The following is a 25,347-nucleotide window of genomic DNA, read 5'->3' on the forward strand; positions in this document are numbered from 1 at the left end:
ACTCAACATAACTGACCGTATCAATAACAAAACCAACTGAAATAATATGGTTACATCAATGGATGCTGCAAAGGCCTTTGAGAAAATATAGCATCCATTCATATTAAAAATATGAGAAAGTATAAGGAATAAATGGAGTTTATCTTAAAATATTAAGCAATTTCTATCTAAAACTATCAATAAAAATGATATGTAATGAGATAAACTAGGAGCATTTCCAACAAGATCAGAGGTGAAACAAGGATGCCATTTATCACCACTACTTTGCAGTATAGTATTAGAAATGTTAGCTTTAACAATAAAAGGAGAAAAAAAATGAAGGATTTAGATCGGCAATGGGGAAACAAAACTCCCATCCTTTGCAGATGATGTGAGGTAAACTTAGAGAACCCTAGAAAATCAACTAAAAAACTACTTGAAACAATTAACAACTTCAGCAAAGTAACAATATATAAAATAAACCTATAGGATTTCTAATTTGAACAACAAAGTCCAAGAGCAAGAGATAGAAAGAGAAATTCCAGTTAAAGTAAGTGCAGACAACATAAAATATCTGAGAATCTACCTCCAAGACAAAATAGACCAGTGAATTAGAATAGGTACAAAAGAAACAGCAGTAAATGACTATAGTTATTTACAGTTTGACAAAACCAAAGGCATTAGTTTCTGGGATAAAAAGTGACTATTAGACAAAAACTGCTGGGAAAAACTGATAAATATATAGTATAGCAAAATAGTATAGCAAAAACTAGGTATAGTCCCATATCTCACACCCTATACCAAAATAAGGTCAAAATGGTCACAGGATATGGACATAAAGGGGTGATACCATAGATCAATTAACAGACCAAGAAATACTCTTATCTGTTGGATCTATGGAAAGGGGAGAAATTTATGACCAAACAGGAAATAAAGAATATTATAAACTACATATATATGACTTTGACTACATTAAATTAAAAAGATTTTGCAAGGCAGCTAGGTCATGCAGTAAATAGAGCACTAGTCCTGGAGTCAGGAGGACTTGAGTTCAAAACCAACCTCAGGTACTTAATAATTACTTAACTTAGCTGGGTGACCTTGGGTAAGTAACTTAAGGCTATTGCCTTGGAAAAAAACAAAAACCAAAATAAAAAAAAGCTTTTTTGCACTAATAAAACCAATGCAACCAAGATTAGAAGGAAAATAGAAATCTAGGAAACAATTTTCACACATAGGGGTTCTGATAAAGGTCTTATTTCTACAATATAGAAAGAATTGAATCAAATGTATAAGCTTATAAATCATTCCCTACATGATAAATAGTCAAAGGATATGAACAGGCAATTTTCAAATGAAGAAATGAAAGCTATATATAAACATATGAAAAAATGCTCCATTGACTAGATAAATGCAAATTAAAACAACTATGAGGTACCACCTCACACCTATCAGATTGATTAAAATTACAAAAAGGGAAAATGATAAATGATGAAGATGGTGTAGGAAGAGTGGGACATTGATGTACTTGTTGGTGGGGTTGTGAATTAATTCAAAAATTCTGGAAAGCAATCTGGAATTTTAACCTATAAAAGTGATCATACCCTTTGACCCTGCAATATCACATACCAGGCCTTTATCCAAAAGAAATCATATAAAATGGGTAAAGTCCCACATATTCAAAAATATTCACAGCAGCTCTTTTTGTAGTGGCAAAGAATTGGAAATTGAAGGAATGCCCAACAAATAGGGAATGATTGTTATGGAACTGATGCTGAGTGAAGGAAGCAGAACCAAGAGAAGATTGTACACATTGAAAACAATGCTGTGGGGGGTGGCTAGGTGGTGTAGTGGATAAAGCACCAGCCCTGGAGTCAGGAGTACCTGGGTTCAAATCTGGTCTCAGACACTTAATAATTACTTAGCTGTGTGGCCTTGGGCAAGCCACTTAACCCCATTTACCTTACAAAAAACCTAAAACAAACAAATAAATAAATAAAATAAAAATAAAAACAATGCTGTGACTTCATTGACTATGATGGATGCAGTTCCATTTCTCAGCAGTTCAAGGAGCTAGGACAACCCTGGGAGATCTGTCATGGACAATGCCATGCAGATTCAGGGGAAAAAACAGCAACAAACCACACAATCTGAATGGATACTTTTTGTATTCATTTTATTTTGTGTATGTGTGCTTCTATTTTTTATTTTATTTCCCCCCCCATTTACATGTAAAAACAAGTTTCAACATTCATTTCCAAAATTTTGAGTTCCAAATTCTTTCCCTTTCTCCCACCCCACTACTATGTTCACTTCTTAAAAAAACAAACTTCTTTTATGTTTTTCCTTCCTATTCCATGGTTTTCTTTCTTTTCCCTTAGTCCACAAAATGACTATTATGTGGGCATGTTGAGCATGGGTTACATGTACAAGTTTTACTGGACTGTTCATCACTGGGGATGGGGGGGAGGAGTCGAGAAGGGAGAGTGGTAAAAAATGTATTACTTGTGAATATGCAGGTGGATGAATGTTAAAAGGTTTTCATGACATATAGCTGGAAAAATAAATAAAATAAAATGATTGTAAATAGTAATTTGTTTTACGTTCTGGCCAGAAATTCTGAAGTTCATCCTCTCCCAAACTGATTCTTTTATGAAAACAAACTAGGCCATCTGTGCCTCAATTCTTACCTAGCCTTTAACTACTGAATGGGTATTGCCACAGACAACTGAGACCTGGGAAAGACCTGAGCTTAAAAAGGCTAAGGTCTCTCACTGCATTCAGGGTCATTCACAAGTTGTGTTGACCTGTGTTTTGCTACAGGACTCCAATGACTCTGGAGGAGAGGCAGTGAGGCAGAACGCTGTATGTCTTGCCTCACTTGTATCCAATTCACTTTTAAGACCATCACCCTGCTGATGTCATTGGTCCTTTTTGAGAATGAAGGACAACAACAGCAACAACAAGAACAAGAGAGTATAAGAATAAATGGAGCCTTCCTTAAAATCATAAGTCGTATCTATCTAAAAACGTCAGCAAGCGTTACCTGCAATGGGATAAAGTTAGAAGCCTTTCCATCAGTTATCAGGGGTGAAACAAGGATGACCATTATCACCACTGCCAATCAATTTTGTTTCAGAAATACTAGCTATTATAAGAGAAGAGAAAAGAAATTAAATAAAAACAAAGAGAAAACAAAACTACCATTCTTTGAAGATGATATCACAAAATATTGAGAGTCCTAAAGAATCAACTAAAAAGCTAGCTGAAATAATTGAAATTTTAGCAAAGTTGCCGGATAGAAAATGAATACATAAATTAATAATTACTAAAAAAGTCCAGGAGCAAGAGATAGAGAAATTCCATTTAAAATAACTGTGAACGGGGCGGCTAGGTGGTGCAGTGGATAAAGCACCAGCCCTGGAGGCAGGAGTACCTGAGTTCAAATCTGGTCTCAGACACTTAATAATTACCTAGCTGTGTGGCCTTAGGCAAGCCACTGAACCCCATCTGCCTTGCAAAAAAAAACCAAAAAAACCTAAAATAACTGTGAACAACATACAATATCTGGAAGTCTGTCAAGACAAATCCAGGAATTATATAAACTTTTTTTCTTTTAAATTTATTTTTTATTCTCATTTTGTACAAATTTTTTTTACATTAATAAAATATTCTGGTTTACAAGTAAACAAAATACCCCTCCTCCCCCATGAATACAGATAGACTTGCTTGGGCGAAAAAAGTAAAGGGGAGAGAAAAAAATTAAAATAAAAAAATAATAATAGTAATAATTGTAGGTATGGCCAGGTGGCGCAATGGACGAAGCACCAGCCCTGGAGCCACGAGCACCCAAGTCCACATCCAGCCTCGTAAACCCAACAATCACCCAGCCATGTGACATGCAAGCCACCCGATCCCCAATGCCCTGCAAAAAACAAAAAAAGAAAGAAAAGACCCAAAATAAAATAAAATAGTAATAATAGTAGGGGTGGCTGGGTGGCAGACAGAGCATTGGCCCTTGAGCCAGGAGCACCTGGGTCCAAATCCAGCCCCAGACACCCAAAGATCACCCCGCTATGTGGCCCCAGGCAGGCCACCCAGCCCCATTTGCCCTGCACCCCCCAAATAATAATAACAAAAATGTGCTTGAGTCTTTGTTCCAATACCAACAACTCTGTCATGGGTGGATCTCATTCTTTATGAGAAGTCCATCACAAAAGTTATTTACATATTTTTGCCATTGCTGATCGCAACTCCCTCCTTTCTTATTTCTCCACTACCATGTACTCTATTTTCTCTCTCCTTTCACTCTGACTCTGCTGTGTGGTCGCTGAGTGGCGTAGCAGACAGATCCCTGGTCCTGGGGCCAAGAAGCCCTGAGCCCCCCTACCACCCCTTAGGCCCAGAATCCACCTGGCCCTATGATCCTGGACAGGCTTTCCATTCCCAGCCCCTTGCAAGAAGTAAGAAAGAAAATGTGTTATATCTGACCAGTCTCCCCCCATGGTCCATCCTCTCCTCCTTTATTCACATCCCCACCCCTTCCCCCTGCTCCCCCCCCCTTCTTACTCCAGATGTCTATACCCCATTGAGTATATTTGCTGTTTCCTCTCCTAGCCATCTCTGATGAGAGCAAAGTTTCCCTCATTCCCCCTTGCCTCCCCCCTTCCATATCATTGCAATAGCTCATTGTAATAAAAAAATCTTATGTGAAATATCTTGGACTATTGCCCCTTTCCTTTTTCTTTCTCCTATTCCATTTCCCTTTTTTTCTATTGACTCCATTTTTACACCATATTTTATCTTCAGATTCAGCTTTCTCCTGTGCTTCAACTATAAAAGCTCTCTCTACCTGCTCTATTAACTGAGAAGGTTCATATGAGTATTATCAGTGTCATTTTTCTATGCAGGAATACATGCAGCTCATCCTCATTAAGTCCCTCATATTTCCCCCCTCTCCTCCAATCTCCATGCTTCACCTGAGTCCTGTATCTGAAGATCAAACCTTCTGTTCAGCTCTGGCCATTCCAACAGGAACATTTCAAATTCCCCTGGTTCACTGAAAGTCCATCTTTTTCCCTGGAAGAGGACATTCAGCCTTGCTGGGTAGTTGATTCTTGGCTGCATTCTAAGCTCTTTTGCCTTCCGGTATATTGTATTCCAAGCCCTACGAGCTTCCAATGTACCTGCTGCTAAGTCCTGTGTGATCCTGACTGCAGCTCCATGATATTTGAACTGTGCCCTTCTGGCTGCTTGTAATATTTTCTCTTTGACTTGGGAGTTCTGGAACTTGGCTATAATATTCCTAGGGGTTGGTTTTTTGGGATCTCTTTCTCGGGGGGATCGGTGGATTCTCTCCATTTCTATTTTGCCCTCTGCTTCTAGAATATCAGGGCAATTTTCCTGTAGTAATTCTTTGAAAATGATGTCAAGGTTCTTTTCCTGATCATGACTTTCAGGTATTCCAATAATTTTTAAATTATCTTTCCTAAGTTTGTTTTCCATATCAGTTGTTTTTTCAATGAGATATTTCACATTTTCTTCTAATTTTTCATTTTTTGGTTTTGAAGTATTGATTCCTGATTTCTGTTAAATTCATCAATCTCCCTGAATTCTTTTCTTTGTCTGAAGGATTTGTTCTCCTCAGAGAGTTTTCTTATCTCTTTTTCCATCTGGCCAATTTTGCTTTTTAAAGCATTCTTCTCCTCAATAACTTTTTGAACTGTTCTATCCATTTTACCTAAGCTGGTTTTCAGCATGCTATTTTCTTCAGCATTTTTTTGGATTTCCTTGACTAAGCTGCTGACTTCATTTTCATGTTTTTCCTGCATCTCTCTCCTTTCTTTTCCCAGTTTTTCTTCCAACTCCCTCATTTGATTTTCAAAGTCTTTTTTGAGCTCTGTCATAGCCTGAGCTCAATTTCTGTTTTTCTTGAAGTCTTTAGATGCAGGAGCTTGTGCTTCCTCATCTTCAGACTGAGTATTTTCATCCTTCTTGGGCTCATTTGCAAAATATTTCTCAATAGTCTTCTTTTTGTTTCTCTGCTTGCTCATTTTCCCAGCCTGGGCCTGGTTTGGGGTGTTTCTTGAGCTTTTGGGACACTCCCACAAGGGTCTCAGTGTGTGAGGCTCTGTCCTCCCTCCTGGTCTGTGAATGACCATAAGCACCTCCCTCTGCCACGGGGCTGAGGTGGGGGGGGCCTGCTGTTCTATGGGGGGGCCTAGACTGTGATCAGGATCTGAATGTGGTCAGAGCCCCAGAGTTCTGTTCCAGAGGCAGAGGACAGAGTTCTGCAGTCTCTCTCTCTTCACTCCCTTCCCTAGGTTCAATGGGCTCATGCCCTGGGAGCTCCTGCTTACCAGCTCCGCCAGCTTCTGTTTCCTGGATCAGGGCTGGGGAAAGACCATGCTGCTTGCTGTGTGCCCTGAGGGCTGGGCTCCACGTGCTCACTCTGGCAGAGGTCCCCCACTGTTCCCCCACTTTGTGCCCGGTGCTCCCCGGGGTGCAGCTCAGGAGACTCCCCCGCTGCTGTGAGCTGAGACTCCCAGCACCCTGGGTCTGCCTCCGGGAGGCTGAGGTTCTTTGGCTCTGGTGGGCCACCCCTCTGGCAGGCTGCCTCTCCAATCCTGGGGAGCAGAGCCTTTCTGCTCTTTTCCAGGTTACCTTGAGTAGGAGAACTGCCTCACTGGGTCCCTTTGTGGGTTCTGTCTCTTGAAAGTTTAGTTAGAGTCCTTAGCTTATGAGTTTTATCAGAGAGCTCCTAAGACTCAATCCCTTCTTGTCGCCATCTTGGCTCCGCCCCCCATATAAACTTTTTCACACAAATAAAGTCAGATCTGAACATTTTGAAAAATATTTGATTACTCATAGGTAGGCTTAGTTATTACATGTACAACTTTTACTGAACTGTTCATCACTGGGGTGGGAGGGAGTTGGAAAGGAAGAGGGGTGAAAAATGTGTAACTTGTGAATATGCAGGTAGATAAATGTTCAAAAGGCTTTCATGACATGTAGTTGGAAAAATGAAAAATAAAATGAGTGTAAATAGTCATTTAGATGTGATAATAAATAATAATTTTATCTAAATTGATTTAATTATCCAATGCCACACCAATCAAAATACCAAAAATATATTTTATAGAGCTAAATAACTCATCTGGAAGAAAAAAAAAAGGCAAGAATAGCAAGGGAATTAATGAAAAAAAAAAGTAAGGGAAGGTGGCTGAGACATGCCAAATCTCAAACCATATTATAAAGAGTTATCATCACAACAGTCTGGTTCTGGCTAAAGAGTAGAGTGGTAATTCAGTGCTTGATAGATAGTGATCTAGTGTATGATAAATGCAATACTCCAAGATTTTAGGACAAGAACTCACTATTTGACAAAAACTTCTGGGAAAACTGGAAAACAATTTAGCAAAAACTAAGCATAGACCAACAGATATAAAGAGTAACCAGAGGGTAGCTAGGTAGCACAGTGGATAGAGCACCAACCCTGGAGTCAGGAGGACCTGAATTCAAATCCAGCTTCAGATATTAATAATTATCTAACCTCGGTGACCTTGGGCAAGTCACTTAACCCATTGCCTTAAATAAATTTTTTAAAAAAGTGACCATAAGCTAAGTGAGCAAGGAAGTTCACCTATCACATCAATGGAGAAGGGAAGAATGTAGGACCAAACAAGAGAGCACTATGAGCTGTAAAATGGATAGTTTTGATTCTATTAAATTAACAAGGGTTTAACATGCACAAAACCAATACAGCCCAGTTTGAAGGGAAACAGAAAGCATTTGTTTTATAACACCATTCTTTGATAAAGGCCTCAAATGTAGAGAATTGAGTCAAGTTCATAATGTCATCCCCAGTTCATAAATGGTCAAAGGATATAAAGAGGCAGTTTTGTTTTGTTTTGTTTTTAAAGAGGCAGTTTTGAGGCAAAGAAATCAAAGTTATCTATAGTGTGTGAAAAAATGCTCTAAATCCCTGTTTTTAGAGAACTGTTAATTAAGAACTCTGAGGTACTATTTCACACCTATTAGATTGGCCAATAATACAGAAAGGGGAAATGTTAAATGTTGAAATGGATGTGAGAAATTTGGAACACTAAGGCATTGCTAGTGAAATGGTGACCCAATCCAATCATTCTGAATTTTAAATATTCTCAGAAGGCTATAAAACTAGGAACATCCTTTAATCCAGCAATACCACATCTAGGTCTGTGTTCCAAAGAGATCAGTAGAAAAGACGCTCATGGACAAAAATATTCATAGCAGGTTTCTTTGTAGTGACAAAGAATTGGAAATTGAGTAAATGCCCTTCAATTGGGGAATAGCTGAACAAGCTGGCATCAATTATACTCTAAGAAATGACAAGCAAGATGCTTTCAGAAAAAGCTGGAAAGACTTTGATGACATGATACAAAGTGCAGCGAGCAGAACCAGGAGAAGACTGCCCACAGTAACAGCAGTATTGTCATAATGATCACCTGTGAAAGACTCAATACCTCACATTAGATTGTGTTGAGCTGTTGGAGGATCAGGCCACCTCATATTTCTCTCCAATCCATCTTCCCTTTAGCCATCAGTGATTTTCCTAAAGCACAGGTCCAAATATGGCACTCCCTACCCAGTAAGTCTAGTGACTCTCTATCTTCCAAGATCACATATAAAATCCTGTTTGTCATTCAAAGCTCTTCACAACCAGTCCTATCCCACTTTTCCAGCCTTTTTACATCTCACTCCTCTCTGCATCCTCTTTCCTCCAGTGACACCAGCCTGGATGTTTCTCTAACAAGACCCTCCATCTCTTGACTCTAGGCCTTTTCTCTGGCTGTCCCCCATGTCTGAAGCACTCTCCCTCCTCTCCTCTTGACCTCCCTACCTACCTCTTAGGCTTCCTTTAAGCCCTAACTCAAATTCCATCTTTTACTAGAAGTCTTGCCAACCCCTTTAATTCTACTGCCTTTCTTCTGTATAGTGCTTGCTTTGTAGATATTTGTGGGCATGTTTCCCCCCTCTCCTCTCCTTGCCCCTCTGGTCATCATTAGATTATAAGACCCTTGAGGACAAAGGCTATCTTTTGCCTCTTTTTGTGTCCCAAGAACTAGCCTGGCATATAAATGCTTCCTGACTGAAATTTAGTCTGACAGGAATGAATCTATAAATTGAAGCCTGAGTGAGCACAAAACAGCTACCTGAGAAAACATAAGAGCCAGACACAGGCTTGAGTGGCAGCTGCCAGTCTGCCATATTTATCCCTGTTCACTTTGGGGTCTTTTGTTCCCAGGCCATGGCAAATTTCATTATCACTAGCTGCCAAATGGATCCAAAAGTGCATCCAAAAACATTCCCGTCTCTTCTCTTTGGAATGAGAGACATTCATCGGTGAGAACAGTCTCCAACAGTTTGCACAAAGTTTTTAGAAATGTAGAAACCCTCACTGCTCAAATCTAAATCTTGCTGTGCCCAGGGATCAGCTTTCATGCTGAAACCATTTTAGATCTAGTCCTGGCAGGAGCGCCCTTGGCAAGGTCCCCTTTTGTTCTACTGCTTAGTCTCCCTTTCAAACGTTGATAATATAACTTTAGGGAAAAACCATCAGAGCCACAAGCCCCTGGACTTCAGCTGCAATAGCAACTGTGATCAAACAGAAAGTCTCAGCAAGCCCTGCCCTCTCACTGCTTAACTTTGACAAAGCCTGGGCTTGGAGTCAGGAGGCTGGGGCCTGAACCCCAGTAGTGACCCTCAGCTTCCTCATCTTTGCTCCCTGTTTCCCATAGCTGCTGTGAGAAGAGTTTTGTAATCCTGAAGATGCTAGAAAGCCAGAAAAATGTTATCCTGACCCTCATGTGCTCTGATGCATAGCAGCCAACTGGGGTATCCAGAGGCCAGGCCAGCATCTCACTCCACTCTGCATCCTCTTCCCTCCAGTGACAGCAGCCTGGATGTTTCTCTCACAAGACCCTCCATCTCTTGACTCTAGGCCTTTTCTCTGGCTGTCCCCATGTTGGAAGCACTCTCCCTCCTCCACACTAGGGGGAGGTCTGGTGGGATATAGCCAGCTCACCCTGGAGATACTCACACCTAGGCTAAGAAGGGCCCCAAACTGCAAGAACAGAAGCCCCTCAATCCTCATCCTGAACTTGAACTTTATCAGGACTAAGAAGCTAGTCCTAGAGTTCCTGGGAACAAGGCAGGCCCGGGAGACCTTGTCCTTATTGATACCTATGGAAGTCATCAGAAGTTATGCCCATTCTACAGAAGCCCACAAGGGTCAAACAGGTTGAAATGTCACTCATTTGGCTGCATTTATGAGGTGTCCAAGACTTGTCTAAGTCCACTGGATAACAGTGAAAGCTGCTGAGCCACCACCCCCCCCAAACCAGGATGATCCAACATTAGAAAAGACTTGTCCTACCATCAGGGAGGGGCTTGCAGGAGAGTGCATCATCCAGATCTCGAGCTGTGGAAGGGTCGATGGTGAAGACACAATCTTTCCTAGGAGAAATGAAAAGACAAAAGTGGCTTGCAAGAAATTCTAGAGAGAGAGGTTGGCCAGTTGCAGGGTGATCACATAGAGCAATATGCGGGCATCCACTCATATAGGGTGGTGCCCAGAGCCCTGTGTGGTCTTTAGACTACAAGGAAATAGCCATTTCTATCCCACTGCTAAACATTTGCTAAACCTTGACTTATTACAAAAGCAGAAACCTAGAGGTAATGGAAAGTAGGATTTTCTGGCATTAAAAACATGCATTAATGAAAATTATCTTTCATTACTGTTAATCGAGGAAAACTACAATCTCTAAAAAATCAGAATCTGAGTCCCCCAAATGTAAATGGAGATTATAAATGAAAAGTGTGAATAGCCAATACGCATTGCTTTCAATGACATGAGCACAAGAAATGGTTAAGACAGGTATTAGCATCAAAAAAAATGTGATGGGATGAAGGAAGACACATTCTACACTGTTCCTCATTGAATATTAAAGGGTCTATGAGTAAAAAGCCTTCAGAGCAGTTGGTAGATCTTTTATGGAGAGGTCTGGGAAAAAGGGGAGCTTGAGAAGAATATACATTCATAAAGGGAAGACTACATCAATGAACATGATTCCCCTCAAATAAGTGACCGTTCTGTGTGTGGTACCCTACAGAGTTGCTTCCTTGGTCTTCTCCAGATCTTATAGTGAGAGCTAATTCTATGACAAAGTATTATAGGCCTACTGAATTTAGAGAGAAATCTCTAAGACTATTTTGATGTTACTGTTGTTTTTATTTTTTAAATATTTTCCCCAATTAAGTAAAAACAATTTTAAACTTTTTTTAAATTGTGAGTTTCAATTCTCTTCCTCCTCTTCCCTACATGTGTAGTCATGTAAAACATTTTCTGCTGTGAAAGAAAATATAGCTCAATAATAAAACCAAGAAAAATAAAGAAAGTTAAAAAAAATTATGCTTCAATCTGTATTCAGACTCCACCAATTCCTTCTCTGGAAAGGTACAATATATTTCATCATAAGTTCTTTGGAATTATCTTGGATAAAGTTGATCATTGTACAATAGTGCTTGTTATTCCATGTAAGGATCGACTTCTGTTTATTTCATTTTACATCAGATCATGTAAGTCTTCCGTTATTTTCCTCGAGATCATCAGAATCCCATCACAATCATATATCACAATTTGTTCAACCATTCCCCAACTGATGGGCACCTTCTAAATTTTCAAAAAAGAGCTGCTATAACTATTTTTGTACAAATAGGTTCTTTTCTTTTTTGACTCTTTGGGATACCAACCTAACAGTGGTATTATTGGATCAAAGGGTATGCACAGTTGTATAGCCCTTTGGGTATAGTTATAAATTACTCCCCAGTATGGCTGAAACAAGTTCACAACTCCACCAAAGTGCATTAGTGCCACAATTTTCCTTCCAACATGTTATTTTCCTTTCCTGTTATATTAGCCAATCTGATAGGTGTGGGGTAGGCACCTCAGAATTGTTTTAATTTGCATTTCTCTTATTAATATAGTGATTCAGAACATTTTTATATGAGCACTGATAGCTTTGATTACTTTATCTAAAAACTGCCTGTTCATTTCCTTTGAAAATTTTAATATTTGGGGAATGGCTCTTATTTTTTATAAATCTGACTTCAAGGGCGGCTAGGTGGTGCAGTGGATAGAGCACTAGCCCTGGAGTCAGGAGTACCTGGGTTCAAATCCGACCTCAGACACTTAATAATGACCTAGCCGTGTGGCCTTAGGCAAACCACTTAACCCCATTTGCCTTGAAAAAACCTACAATAAACAAATAAATATAAATTTGACTTCATTCTCTATATATCTGAGAAATGAGGCCTTTATCAGAGAAACTTATTGTAAAATTTTTTTGCAGCTATGATTATTAACTATTTCTCTCCATCCTATTTTCCTCCTGTTTATCCCCATTCTCATTCTCCTTTCATCCTGTCCATTCCCAAAAGTGTTTTGCTTCTACGCTCGGGGTGTAAAACTTCAGTTCAGGGAAAAGAAAAAAGTGCTGTATATACATATACATGTGAAAATGATGAATGAATCACAGGAGCTGTTGGGAGCATCACTAAAAATGACCTGAGACAGTGTTGTGGGGTACTTCCTTATTTAGTGGGCAGGAAATCAATTAATTGTACAGCAAAGGAGCCTATGAACTCATGGTCAGAATCATGGAAGCCACAGAAGGAAAAGAGCCCTGGAGGAGTAAGTGGTGCTGACAGCATCCTGTGATCCATGTGGATAAGGACGGAGAAAGGCTCTGAGGGGGTCCCCAAGACAAGAAAGAGAAGAGTCAGCAGAATGTTGGGGACAGTTGACTGTGAAGAACAGGCTAGAGCAACGACCTAGGGTGGGGGGTGGGGGGGAACAACTCCAGAAATTTGTGTCTGGTTTTTGGGACAGAGGAAACCAGAACATGTTTTGGAAGAAGACAGGAGAGAAGATTCATGAAGAAGAAGAATTCATAAAACAGCCCTGGAGAAGATTGGACATCTTCACTGTTTGGACTCTTGCCCCTTGAGACCACTGAAAAATGATGGATCTGATGTCTGAGCTTCTATTAATGATCTTTGAACCATCATGAAAAATCAGAAAGGTGATGCTGGATTGAAGGGAAAATGTTATACTGATTTTCAACAAAGGGAAGAGAGTGGAATCTGCAAGGGATGGACTTGAGACCTCTTCCAGAGAAGACAGAAGCCAACCAGGGACTCAGAGGCTGCCTCAGTTTCCTCCCTGGACTTGAAACAACAATATGGTACTAACAAACAGAGAGCCTATTCATCGAGTCTTCTTGCTACAACAGCTCCACAAGCCCAGGAATCCCTTTCTCGTTTTTATGTCTTCAGCATTTTTTTTGGCAAGCATCACATCTTTCGTGAACGGAAGAACAGAAGTTACCTGGAGGTAAGCAAATTCTCAGCTCTTGACTAGCTGGGAAGCAGGTCTCCAGGGGGGTTCCATGTGAGCGAGTGGCCTAGGGGCTAGTGGAGGGGCTCTGCCTGAAGATCACTTTGTTCTTCTAAAGAGAGGGAAGTGAGGAGGTCTCTGGTCAGTCTGTATTTGATTCTGACCAAGAATGAAGGAACAGTGAGTGACCTGGGAGGGAAGGACTGAGGAAAGGTGGACATATTCCTATGGAATACAAGATGAAGAGAGTGAATTTCAAAGGGTTTAGAGAAATAATATGTCAGATTGAAGTTGGGCCTAGAGGCAAGAATGAAATTCTGAAGATACAAATAAAAACCATTCCAATGGAGAAGAAAACTAAGAGTTATCCAAAGACTGTGTGGAAGCACAGGGAAATGATCAACCAGATTCGATTTTTTAAAGGTGGGTAAACAAGGCCTGATAACAGAATATGAACATGTATGTCATGGTCCTAGAAAAACAGAATAAGAATCAACTAAAAAGCCAAGGGTTCTTAGTGCCCCCCCCCAAGGGATTTATGGGTAGATTTCAGGGAGTTCATGATCTTGGATGCAAAAAAATTCTGCTTCTATTTTCACAAATTCTTCATTAAAATTTAGGATTTCCTTCAATGATGAATATAGGCAATAAACATTATTCAGGGAAGGGCTTCATAAGATTCACCAGGCTGTCAAAGGGCTCTATGGTACCAAAAAAAAAAAAAAATACCAGAAAGACAGTGCTAAAGGAGGTTTAGCGGCGGACACAAGGGAAGGACCAAAGAAAGAAAAGTGAACAACTAACAGAATGCAGAACTACTCGGGGTGATTTGCTTCTTTTTTTCTCTGCTGAGTAGAATGATAATCAGAGTGGGAAGGTCAGAATAAAAATGGCAAAACAGAACAGAAAACTAACATAGAAGTTCTGCAGTTAGCTGTCCTTAATAATTCAAGTTACTAGCTGCAGAGCTACTCAGTATTCATAGAATTGAAAACTGATGGATTTGATGTCTGAGCTTCTATTAATGATCTTTGAACCATCATGAAAAATTGGAAAGGTGATGTTGGACTGAAGGGAAAATATTATACTGACTGTCAACAAAGGGAAGAGAGTGGGATCTGCAAGGGATGGACTTTGGACCTTGACTTTAATCCTCAACAGGGGGTAAAACTTCCTCAAAGGATGGTTTGTGCTGGCTTAGAAAGGGAAAGGCTGAGATCTTCCCCAAGCTCATCAAAAACAGCTCCTCCCAGCTTGACCTCCTGGACCTTTGTCAAGAGAATGTCTTAAAGATCTCTCTCAATATCTTTGTGGATGAAGGTGAGAACACAGGGAGGGATTTGGGGAACTAACTGGTTAAAGGCCTCCAGCCAAGAGTTGACAGCCATCACGGTGCCCAGTAGATGGGCACAGTGGAGGATGGTGCCCAGAGAATGCTCTAGAGCCTGGGGAAGTGAGCATTACGTCTTGTACTGTTTATATTTTTTATGACTGCCTAGAGAAGCTTATGAAATTTAGAGGAGAATAATTAACATACTGACTATTTAACAATCAGTGAGAGGATTCAAAAAATCTCAACAAACCAGAGGGTTAAACCAAATCTAATAAAATAAAAGCCTAATAGAAAAGACATCTCAAGTCTTATTCTGGGCTCTAAAAACCACTCCCACAAACTCGAGGAGTTCTGTGAGCTCAAAATTAGTCAACACAATGACACAGCCAAGAAAGGCAAACCTCAAAACTGACCGGAGTAACTAGGAAAGGCTTTGGGAAGGAAGGGGCATCAAAAGAATGCACAGATTCAAGTCAAGTCAGGAAAACACTGCAGCTCCACGGCAAAGCAAACATAACTTCTATTGACAGCACTAGTTTGGTTTAGCTGCAATGAAGAGAGCATCAAGGTGAAGAATATGAAATAAGGCCACAAAGCTCTTAGACCTGGAAAGGACAGAATGACATGAAGTTAGTAGAGATACGCAGGACCTTAGACATCCATTCATCAATGAAATAAACCATCAGCATTTCTATTTATTGCCAAAAAAAAAGTCTAGCACCAAGAAATAAAAGGAGAAATTTCCTTTAAAATAACTGGACAGGGGGCAGCTAGGTGGCGCAGTGGATAAAGCACCAGCCCTGGAGTCAGGAGTACCTGGGTTCAAATCCGGCCTCAGACACTTAATAATGACCTAGCCGTGTGGCCTTGGGCAAGTCCCTTAACCCCATTGCCTTGCAAAAACCTAAAAAAAAAAAATAATAACTGGACAGCATAAAATGTTTAGGAGTCCACCTGTCGAGCCAACTCAGGGGCCAAATGAAACTATCAAATGTTTTTCACATTAATAAAGTCAGTTCTTAACAATTGGGAAAAATATTAATTACCAGTAATATAGATCATAGCACCATATCAAGCTATCAACAATTTGATAGATCTAGAAAAAAATTCATCTGAAAGAGCAAAAGATCAGTAATATTAAGGAAATTAATGAAAAAACTGTGAAGTAAGGTGGTCCAGTCATAGCAGATCTCAAACTGTATTATAAAATGCTATTCATCACACTATCCAATACTGGCTAAGAGACAGAGTGATGAAGCAGTGACATGGGTTAGAGTCATAAAACACGGTAGGTAATAACCCTGGAATTTAGTGTTGAAAAACCCAAAGATTCCAACTTTGGAGATAAATACACATTATTTGATTAAAAAAAAATTCTGGGAGAACTGGAAAATAGTATGGCAAAAACTAAGACCAATATCTCAAACCATACCAAAACAAGGTCAAAATGGGTACATGATATAAAGGATGATACCACAAGCAAAGTAGAGGAGTGTGGGATAGTTTACCTGTCTGATCTATGGATAAAAGAAGAATTTAGGATCAAATAAGAAATAGGGAGGATTATGAAATATAAAATGGATAATTTTGATTACATTAAATTAAAAAAGATTTTACGCAAATAAAACCAATGCAATCAAAATTAGAAGCAAAACAGAAAGCCAGGAGAAAAACTTTATAACAAGTATCTCTGATAAAGGTCTCATTTCTCAAATATATAAGGATACGAGTCATTCCCCAACTGATAAATTATCAAAAGATATGAAGAGCTACTTTAGTTATGTGAAAAAACATTCTAAATCTCAATTGACTAGAGAAATGCAAATTAAAACAACTCCAAAATACCATCTCATACCTATCAAAAATGGGCTAATGTGACAGAAAAAGAAAATTATAAATGTTGGAGGGGATGTGGAAAACCTGGGACACTAATACAGTTAGTGAAGTGAACTGATCCATTCATTCTGGAGAGCAATTTGAAAATGTGCTCAAAGTTATATTTATTGCTCACCAAAGGGTGCATTTCCTTTGACCCAGAAATACCACTATTAGGTCTGTATCCCAAAGAGATCTGAGAGAGAAAGAGAGAGAGAGAGAGAGAGAGAGAGAGAGAGAGAGAGAGAGAGAAAGACAGAGACAGAGAGACTGAGAGGCAGAGGGGCAGAGAGAGATAAGAGACCGAGAAAGAGATAAGGGCAGATTTGTACAAAAATATTTACAGCAGCTCTTTCTGTGGTGACAAAGAATTCAAAATTGAAGGGATGCCCATCAAGTGAGGAATGGCTGAACAAGTTGTGGTATGTGATTATAAAACTATTATTGTACAATAAAAAATGATGAGAAGGCTGATTTCAGAAAAACTTGGAAAGACTTACATGAAATGATGCAAAGTACAATGAACAGAACCTGAAGAGTAAAAGCAATAAGATACAATAATCAACTATGAATGATTTAGCTATTCCCAACCACACAATAATCTAAGACAATTTTAAGGGACTCATGATGAAAAATACTATCCAGTAAAATAACTGATGGTTTCTGAATACAGACCAAAGCATACCACTTTTCTTTTTTCTTTCTTTTCCAGTTTTGTTCCACAAAATGACTAATATATAAATATGTATTACATGTATAACCTATATTAGATTGCTTATTGTCTTGGGAAGAGCCAAGGGGAGGGAGAAAATTCAAAATTTTTTCAAAGAATATTAAAACCTGTTTTTACATGCAATTGAGAAAAAAAACAAAATATTGAGGAAAAAAAAGAAATTACCTCATCCAACTTCTTTAGTTTATACTTAAGAAACCAAAGCCATGGAAATCTATTTATGCCTAAATCCACATTGTATATGGCTAGCTAAAATTCAAACCCAAGCCTTCTGCCTCTTCTCTGGGAGGTATCTGGGCCATGAGTTTCCTAAGTCTTATTAAACCTGATGCCACTACCAAATTCCTACTGAGTCAAGAGGAACCAAAGGAACCTACACTGATCATTAGAAATTAAGTCCTGGGGGAAAAAATATAAACAAAAAGACTTAAGACCATCACAACACAGATAACATATTGGTCATTCCTGGAAACTAAGGGCAAGGAATCCAAAAAGAGAACAGCAGATTTGAAAAGGAAACTTTTCACCAAGTTAAGATGGTCTTGGAACTTGGGATGTGCACTTCTGAATCTGTCTCTCTAGATCCAGTGCCTGGCCAGGGACAGAGAGCATATAATGAGGATCAGTAAGAAGAGATTTGCTCAGAGATTTTGTGAAATCTGGTCTAATGGGATCTAAACTGAAAATGAAGGAAAAAAACATAACTATGTAGAGAATTCCACCAATCTAGTTATCATGGGATGGAGGAGGCTGTGAAAGAGGGGAGCAGGAACAATGTAGGCAGAAGAGCCTGGAGGAGATGATCTCCAAGTGAAGAATCGATGGAATGAATGATGTGCCAGATGCTAGAGGAGGACAGTGCTTCCCAATGCCAACAATCCCTGCCCTCACAGAGTCAACATTCTATAATGATATGATGAGGTCCAAGGACAGCTAACATACCATACAGAGAACTTGGTAAGACAAAGGTTAGTTCTTGAAGAAAAGGGCAAAGAATTGGAAATCAAGTAAATGTCCTTCAACTGGGGAATGGCTTAGCAAACTGTGGTCTATGTATGTGATGGAACACTATTGTTCTATTAGAAACCAGGAGGGATAGGCTTTCAGGGAAGCCTGGAGGGATCTGCATGAACTGATGCTGAGTGAGATGAGCAGAACCAGAGGAACACTGTACATCCTAACAGCAACATGGGAGTGATGATCAACCTTGAAGGACTCGCTCATTCCATCAGTGCAACAATCAGGAACAATTTTGGGTTGTCTGTATAGGAGAGTGCCAGCTGTATCCAGATAAGGAGCTGTGGAGTTTGAACAAAGTTCAAGGACTATTCCCTTTAATTTAGGAAAAAAAACAGATATCTTATTGTCTGATATTGTTACCTCTTAGACTTCTCCTCTCTTCTTTAAGGATATGATTTCTCTCTCATCACACCCAATTTGGATCAAGGTACAACATGGAAACAAAGTAAAGACTGATAGATTACTTTCCATGGGGGTGGGGGTGGGGAAGTAAGATTGGGGGGAAAATTGTAAAACTCAATAACTTTAATAAAAATAAATTTAAAAAAAAGAAGAAAACCTCTGCATGAACAAGGAGGAGAAGGAAACTGCCAAATGGAAAGATTCATCTAATTCCTCTAAGAAGGGTCTAATATCCAAAACGTAGAGGGGACCAACACCAAGATGAAAAGCCATTCCCCAGAATATATACCATGCTCCAAGGATATGAAAAGGAACTGCAAAGCATTAAGAATAACTGGTAAGGACAGCTAGGTGGCACAGTGAATAGAGCACCAGCCTTGGAGTCAGGAGTACCTGGGTTCAAATCCGACCTCAGACACTTAATAATGACCTAGCTGTGTGGCCTTGGGCAAGCCACTTAACCCCATTGACTTTAAAAAAAGAAGAAGAAGAAGAAGAAGAAGAATAGCTGGTAGGGGGCAGCTAGGTGATACAGTGGATAGAGCACCAGCCTTGGAGTCAGGAGGACCCAAGTTCAAATCTGGTCTCATACACTTAACAATTACCTAGCTGTGTGACCATGGGCAGGTCACTTAACCCCATTGCCTTGCAAAAAACAAAAGAATGACTGGTACCCCAAAAGCTGAGTCAAGCCATATAGAGGATTCCCCTTTACACCAGAAAGGCAGCCAAGGTTGACAAGAAACAAGGCTTTCTGCACCGATACACTGTGAGAAGAGCTGGGAAGTAGAAAGGCCTTTGGAATGACTCTACCGAAGGAACTGCCTGTCCAGACCTGGTAGTCCGGATTCCAGTGCTAGTGACCCACCCCAAGAAGGTCACAGACAGAAAGAAAGGTTCCAGGTCCACCACACATCATGGCAGCACTCTGATGGTAGCAAAACAGACATCCAGCTGCTGGAGACTGGTCAGGTGCATTGCCTTGGTGACTTAACAAGAAACTCTGAGTAGAAGGCTGCGGCTGAAGTGGCTGAACCAGAAGTCAGAGAAAGGGAAGAAACAATCGGGATCTCTACCCCTAACCACCTGCTGGTCTCCCTGGCCCAGAGGAGAACACAGATACCCCCTCAAAATGGCTGGGGACACCAGGGCATTTTGCTACTGTGCTTTCCCCCTTTCCTTCACTATTCTTGGTTCCACTCTTGGGAGAGTAAGGGAAGGGACAGGGATGTGTTCAGAAACAGCGGTGCAAAAACAAAAGTGATAAACTGAAAAACTAAGTGAGGTCCCCAGAGAAAAGTCGTTCCTGGTGGCAGGACAGGGTGAGAGGAGAAGTGCGGGTGAGTTTTTCATGAAGCTCAGGTAGCTAGACATGAAGGTGGAGGAGTGATGGGGCTCCATCTGGTACAGGGGGAGAGAGGGCAGGGATGATGGGATATGAGTGATAAGGAATCTTCAGGCCTCCCTTCAGAAGAGTCAACATGTGTCCAGTAAATCTCTCCTGCATCCCAGGCCCTAGCTGGAGTGCTGACGCTCCAAGTGGAAGCAGAGCCACTCCGACCTGGGTCAGCTAAGGCTCCGACATTAAGAGGGGAGGCGGTGATGATGGAGAATGGCCCAGCTCCTCCTGGGAAGCCTAGCCAGGAGGCCAGCATTGCTGGCCCAAAGGGGATGAGCCAGGGAGGAAGCTAGGAGATGCAGAACATTTCACATTTGCCTGGAGGCAAGAAAGAGGAACTGGGGAGGAAAGCCCAATCAGGCCAATTCTTTAGAAGGTGCCGCTCAGATAGATGAGTGAGGATGGGACCTGGAGCCCACCAGGATCACTCAGCAAAGGAACAGGTGTGACGGGTTCCGTTCCTGGGCTCTCTACCCATCTGCCTTGAGCAAGGGCAGTTGGTGTGGTCTAGAGTCGGAGGGAAAATGACCAACGTAATGGAGACAGAGACTTGAGCTAAGTGCTTCAGAGCCAGCCCCAGCAAAGCAGGCAGCAGGTGCAGAGATCCCGGAGGAAGGGTCGCCAGGGAGCCTGATACTATTTCCTCTCTTCCTTATCCCCATTTCACTCTCCATGATGATCTCTGTGCAACTGCTCTGGTCAAAATGGCATTGGGAGGAAGAGCAGCCATATTCCCAGACAGACGGGCAAACCAGCCAAGAGCCCCTTGTGACAGACTGCAGGACAGGCTGCAGCATCACTACAGCTTTGATTGAAAAACAGTCTTTTTCTCTTACTGGGTTACCACTAAATTTGGATTCAGAAGACCTGGGTTTCAATACTGGCTTTGTTACTAAGTTGTGCAACTCAACCTCTCTGGGACCCAAGCATCCTCATCTGTAAAATAAGGGGCTGGAAGTGAACAACCTTGAAGCTTTTGGTTTATGTCTGTCTCCCTCTCTAAACTGAATCTAATCCCACTAGTAGAAGAGATCAGGAGCCCAAATTCTGAGGCCATGGAGAGTAACTTAGGGAGGCCGGCAGTGGCAGCAAATGGAGAAAATCAAAGGAAATGAAGCAGTGGTGGGGGGTTTTGATAGAAAAAGCTCATTTTCCTGGGCCTGAACCAGAAAAGGCTAGCTTAATCAAAATTACATACTAGAAAATCCCTTTGGGATTGACCCTCAAGAGCTATTAGAGGTGAACAGTATAGGAAGAAGGAAGGTCACTGGCCAAGACCCAAGGGAGAGATGCCAGGGTAAATTAACAAAGAAACAATCAAAAACTAAAAAAGAATGCACCCAAGAGATCACACATCTACAAGAAGGAAGTTGGGGGGGGGGGTGAAGAGATTTCATAGGTGTTACCTGTCTGGGGTGGCCAAGGAAGGTGCTGATCAGAGTCAAGAGGCATTAACTAAATGATCACAGAAGAAATGCACTATCTGGTTCTGCCACTTCCCTCAGGGACCTCCTGTTCTCGAGTCTTTAACACATGACCGCACTGTCCGAGCAGGCTGCCCAAGTTTGCACCCACCATTCCTTCAGCAATCTCCACGCCCCCATGCTGCCAGGGCCCAGATGTGCAATGCTCTGCCTCTTAGCAGCCACTACCAGAATTCTTGGCTTCAACTGACAAATCCCTCTCTAGGAGGCCTTTCCAAACCTTAACACGCTCTCACCTGCCCTCTGCTCTGGATGTGTTCTATATACGTTGGCAGACGGCCAGGCTGTCTCCTCCCTGAGGACAGGAACACATAGTCTTTAATAGTCCTCTTTGACCAAATGAACTAAAAAATCAATGCCAAGTGACCAAAGGATCAATGTTAGCCTGCAACATTCTCTCCAAGGCCCCTGGCTCTGCTCAATTCAACATTTTTAACAATGACTGATTTTAAGTAGTAAACTTGGCAATATATGGTCTCCAGACCAGATCAAAATAAATATCATTAGAAAATATTTAACAAAGCAAATAAAAATGCAAAATAAAAGTGCAACACAAATAATGTTAATTAATGGTTTTCTAAGCTAATGGATCTCATTCTATCTGAGGTTGACTTAAAGAAAGCCACAGGTGGACAGCTAATCAAATCAGGATAAACATGATCTTAGCAGACTTGCACAAGGAGCTAAACCTACAAAGATGAAATTTAATAGAGAATATAAAGTTTTCTCTTTGAGTTAAAGGCAGGAGGTGTTGAAGACAATAACTCATGGGGGGAAGATCTAAGGCTTTGGGTGGCATGCCTCCACAGGAGGCCACATTCACCTCCTCTCCACAAAATCAGGTAGTGTCTGGGACCCTGCATTGAAGGCTGCTTCAGTGGAAATCTGCTGTCCAAAGTCAAGAGGTTGACAAGCTAGGAGGACAACCTTGGACATCCTGAATCTCACATATCATTTTTTAAAGTACCTAATTAAGATGGCTATTAGCAACAGTTTCCCATGCTGAAAAAGGCCACTGCTGATTGGAAACAGAGCAGGAAAAACTAGCTAAGATGTGAAAGAGCTGATAAATATTAAGATAGAAGCTGAGAAAATATTATTTCAGGAAAACAAATTTCCTGAGTATGGAATCCTTTTCTGTGCTGCAACCTGATCCTAATTTTTTTTTCCTGCATTTCTTTTCTCTTTTGGAAAGTGAGACTTAGGTGAGGGCTTATTTTTGAAAAGGAGGGGAAAAAAGATTTTGCCACCTTTTCTTCCAGGTCCCCTGGTGAGGGAAGCATTGAGTGAGACAGAGCCCTGGTCCCTTGATCCTAGTACCCTCATCCTGTTCTAAGATGCTCCCTTCACTCCCCTGTTTAATTCATTGGCTCATCTGCTAAGCTGAGAAGCCATGGGGGCTCTCAGATAGTTAGGCCATCTCCACGTCCTGGGCATCAGCTCCTTTTACTTCTGACCTGGTCATTTTGCCATCCTTAGCACTTTCCTGCCCCAGGCTGCCAAGGAGACATGTGCATTGGAATTTCATCACCACTTAAGATTGGCCTAAGCAATACTGCTCACTAGAAGTCCTGGGTGAAGAGCTCAATGTTCAGCCTTGTGGTATGGCAGAAAGAGGAAGAAGCCTCCGAGCTCTGCCCCCATCTCACTTCCTTTACTTGACTGCCAGCCTCTCCTGATGCAAATTCTGATTCCAGAGAGCATCCCCATAAATGAGCTGGGCTGTTCCATATATACTAAACAGGTTCTCCACAACATAAATTTAGAGGACGCATTGCACAGGGAGAGCAAAGTGGCCATGCCCTGCATCTGAGGGGCCTCCCAAGGTGCTGCTCCACTGAGGTCACTTCTGCAGAGACTCCTCCATGGGCCCAGCTCCTCAGTGGGGCAGCATTCCATCCAAGGAGAGAGATCACAGGATGAAACAGCCTCAGGTGGGGCACAGGTGGTCACATTTGGGCATCTCTGGCAGCAGGAACAAAAACTCCCAGAACCCAGGTCCAAGCCTGTGCTTCCTCCATTTGTGCCCCAGGGATTCACTGTCTTCTGATTTCACTGGCATTCTATTCCCAGAAGAGACTTTTCTGAGTTTGGGGGCCAGACTGGGTCCAAGTTCTATTCCATAGCCCTCACTGACCTGTCCATCCTCACCCTATCATTCTGGTGGGGGCATTCAGGTCAAAAAACCTGGATGGGTCATATGGAACAAGATGGGAAGAGAATGACCTTATGGTATTAAAAGACTTAAAACCAATCAGAACCTTCTGGTAAGATGGCCAAGAAGACAAGTCTATGGCTGGCTGTACCACAACAAAGCAAGAAATAAGACGTGAGAAGTGAAGAAAACTCAAAGAGAGTGATAAAACAAGGACACCAAAAAGAGTTTCTGGCATGATGAATAAACACTATGGAAAAAGAAAAATGCCAAAAGGAAAGGAGGAGAAAGCTATAAGAATGCTCGGATTAGCTGCAAAGTTTAATGAAAGAGAAAAGAAAAGAAAGCAGCAAAATTACAGCTCTTCAGTAGAATGTCAAGAAAAAAATGATAGTTTAGAACACAAGTGAGAGGTCTATAATAATATACAAGACCCCATTATATACTGGAAAGATAGGACTCCACAATGCATAGCCATGTGACAACAAAGACAACAAAATCTGAGGTCTGCAAACCAAAAAAAGTGACCATGAAAACAGCTCAGTAAAGCAAATGAGGAACCAGGGACCTCCCTGAAAGGAAAAAAAAACAAACTCTGAGATGAACCCAGAGGCTGTAATACCACATTTCAGAAAATCATCTAAGAAAATTGCAGCTAGAAGCCTGAAAGAATCCTCAGGATGAGGTAACTACAGACTTAATTTCATTAGAAATGCAGTAACTGCAGGGAGAGTGAGGCTGGGATGGCAGATCCATTTTGGGAACGAGCCTTCATCAGCTGAGGGCTGGGGAAGGCTAAGACAGTGAAGGACAAATTCTAGGGAATGCCTGCCTTTGGGGACTGAGTTGAGGACCTAGAGAAAAGCAAAGAGGAGGCTGAATGATCACCTGGAGAGGGAATGCTTACATCAGGTGGGAATTTGGGTTGGAGGAAAACAGAAGTTTTTTCCAAGTCTATACTGGAATAAGTCTATCCTTTCCTGGTGTTAAACCATTGTGATGTCTATCTTAGACTCTGGCATAATTGATTCACAGATTGCCACGAAGATGTGGACATGGCAAACCCAAAAACATCGTGCACCAAAAATGATGCTATTTTAAGAGAGAAGTGACTGATTATGGACATGCCCAATGCAAGTATCCTTGTGGCCATGCCCCATGGTTACAAATCACGTAACACAACAATCTTCAAATTCAAGTTGCAAGGAATCCAAAAGCAAATGGTATCATCTACACTAGGACAATGCAAGGAAGTTGACATCAATTTTCTTTTTTTCTTTTTGCTCTATATATTTTTATTTAGTATTTTATTTTCCCCAAGATACATATTAAAACAATTTTAACATTCATTTTTAAAGTTTTGAGTTCTGAATTCTTTCCCCTCCTCCTCTAACTCCTTCATTCCTCTTCCCACACTGAGAAGACAAGCAATTCAATACAGGTTATACATGTATAGTCATGTAACACTTCCAAAACAGTCATATGTGAAAGAAAATATAGAAAAAACCCCTCAGGGAAAAAAGTAAAAA

At 41.0% G+C, this 25,347-nt stretch overlaps 1 protein-coding gene across 6 annotated transcripts in view; it reads right to left on the bottom strand.

Moving 5' to 3' along the window:
• The window catches only part of DIS3L2 (DIS3 like 3'-5' exoribonuclease 2), a 348,067-nt gene that overhangs the window by 150,467 nt on the left and 172,253 nt on the right, over positions 1-25,347 (bottom strand). For all 6 annotated transcript variants that reach the window (XM_074189654.1, XM_074189656.1, XM_074189658.1 and 3 more), the window contains one exon: positions 10,397-10,476. In XM_074189654.1, the coding sequence (XP_074045755.1) occupies positions 10,397-10,476 (80 nt within the window). The remainder of the gene's footprint in view (positions 1-10,396; positions 10,477-25,347) is intronic.

The sequence above is a fragment of the Macrotis lagotis genome, chromosome 5 (assembly GCF_037893015.1).
Source record: "Macrotis lagotis isolate mMagLag1 chromosome 5, bilby.v1.9.chrom.fasta, whole genome shotgun sequence".
Taxonomy (NCBI): domain Eukaryota; kingdom Metazoa; phylum Chordata; class Mammalia; order Peramelemorphia; family Peramelidae; genus Macrotis; species Macrotis lagotis.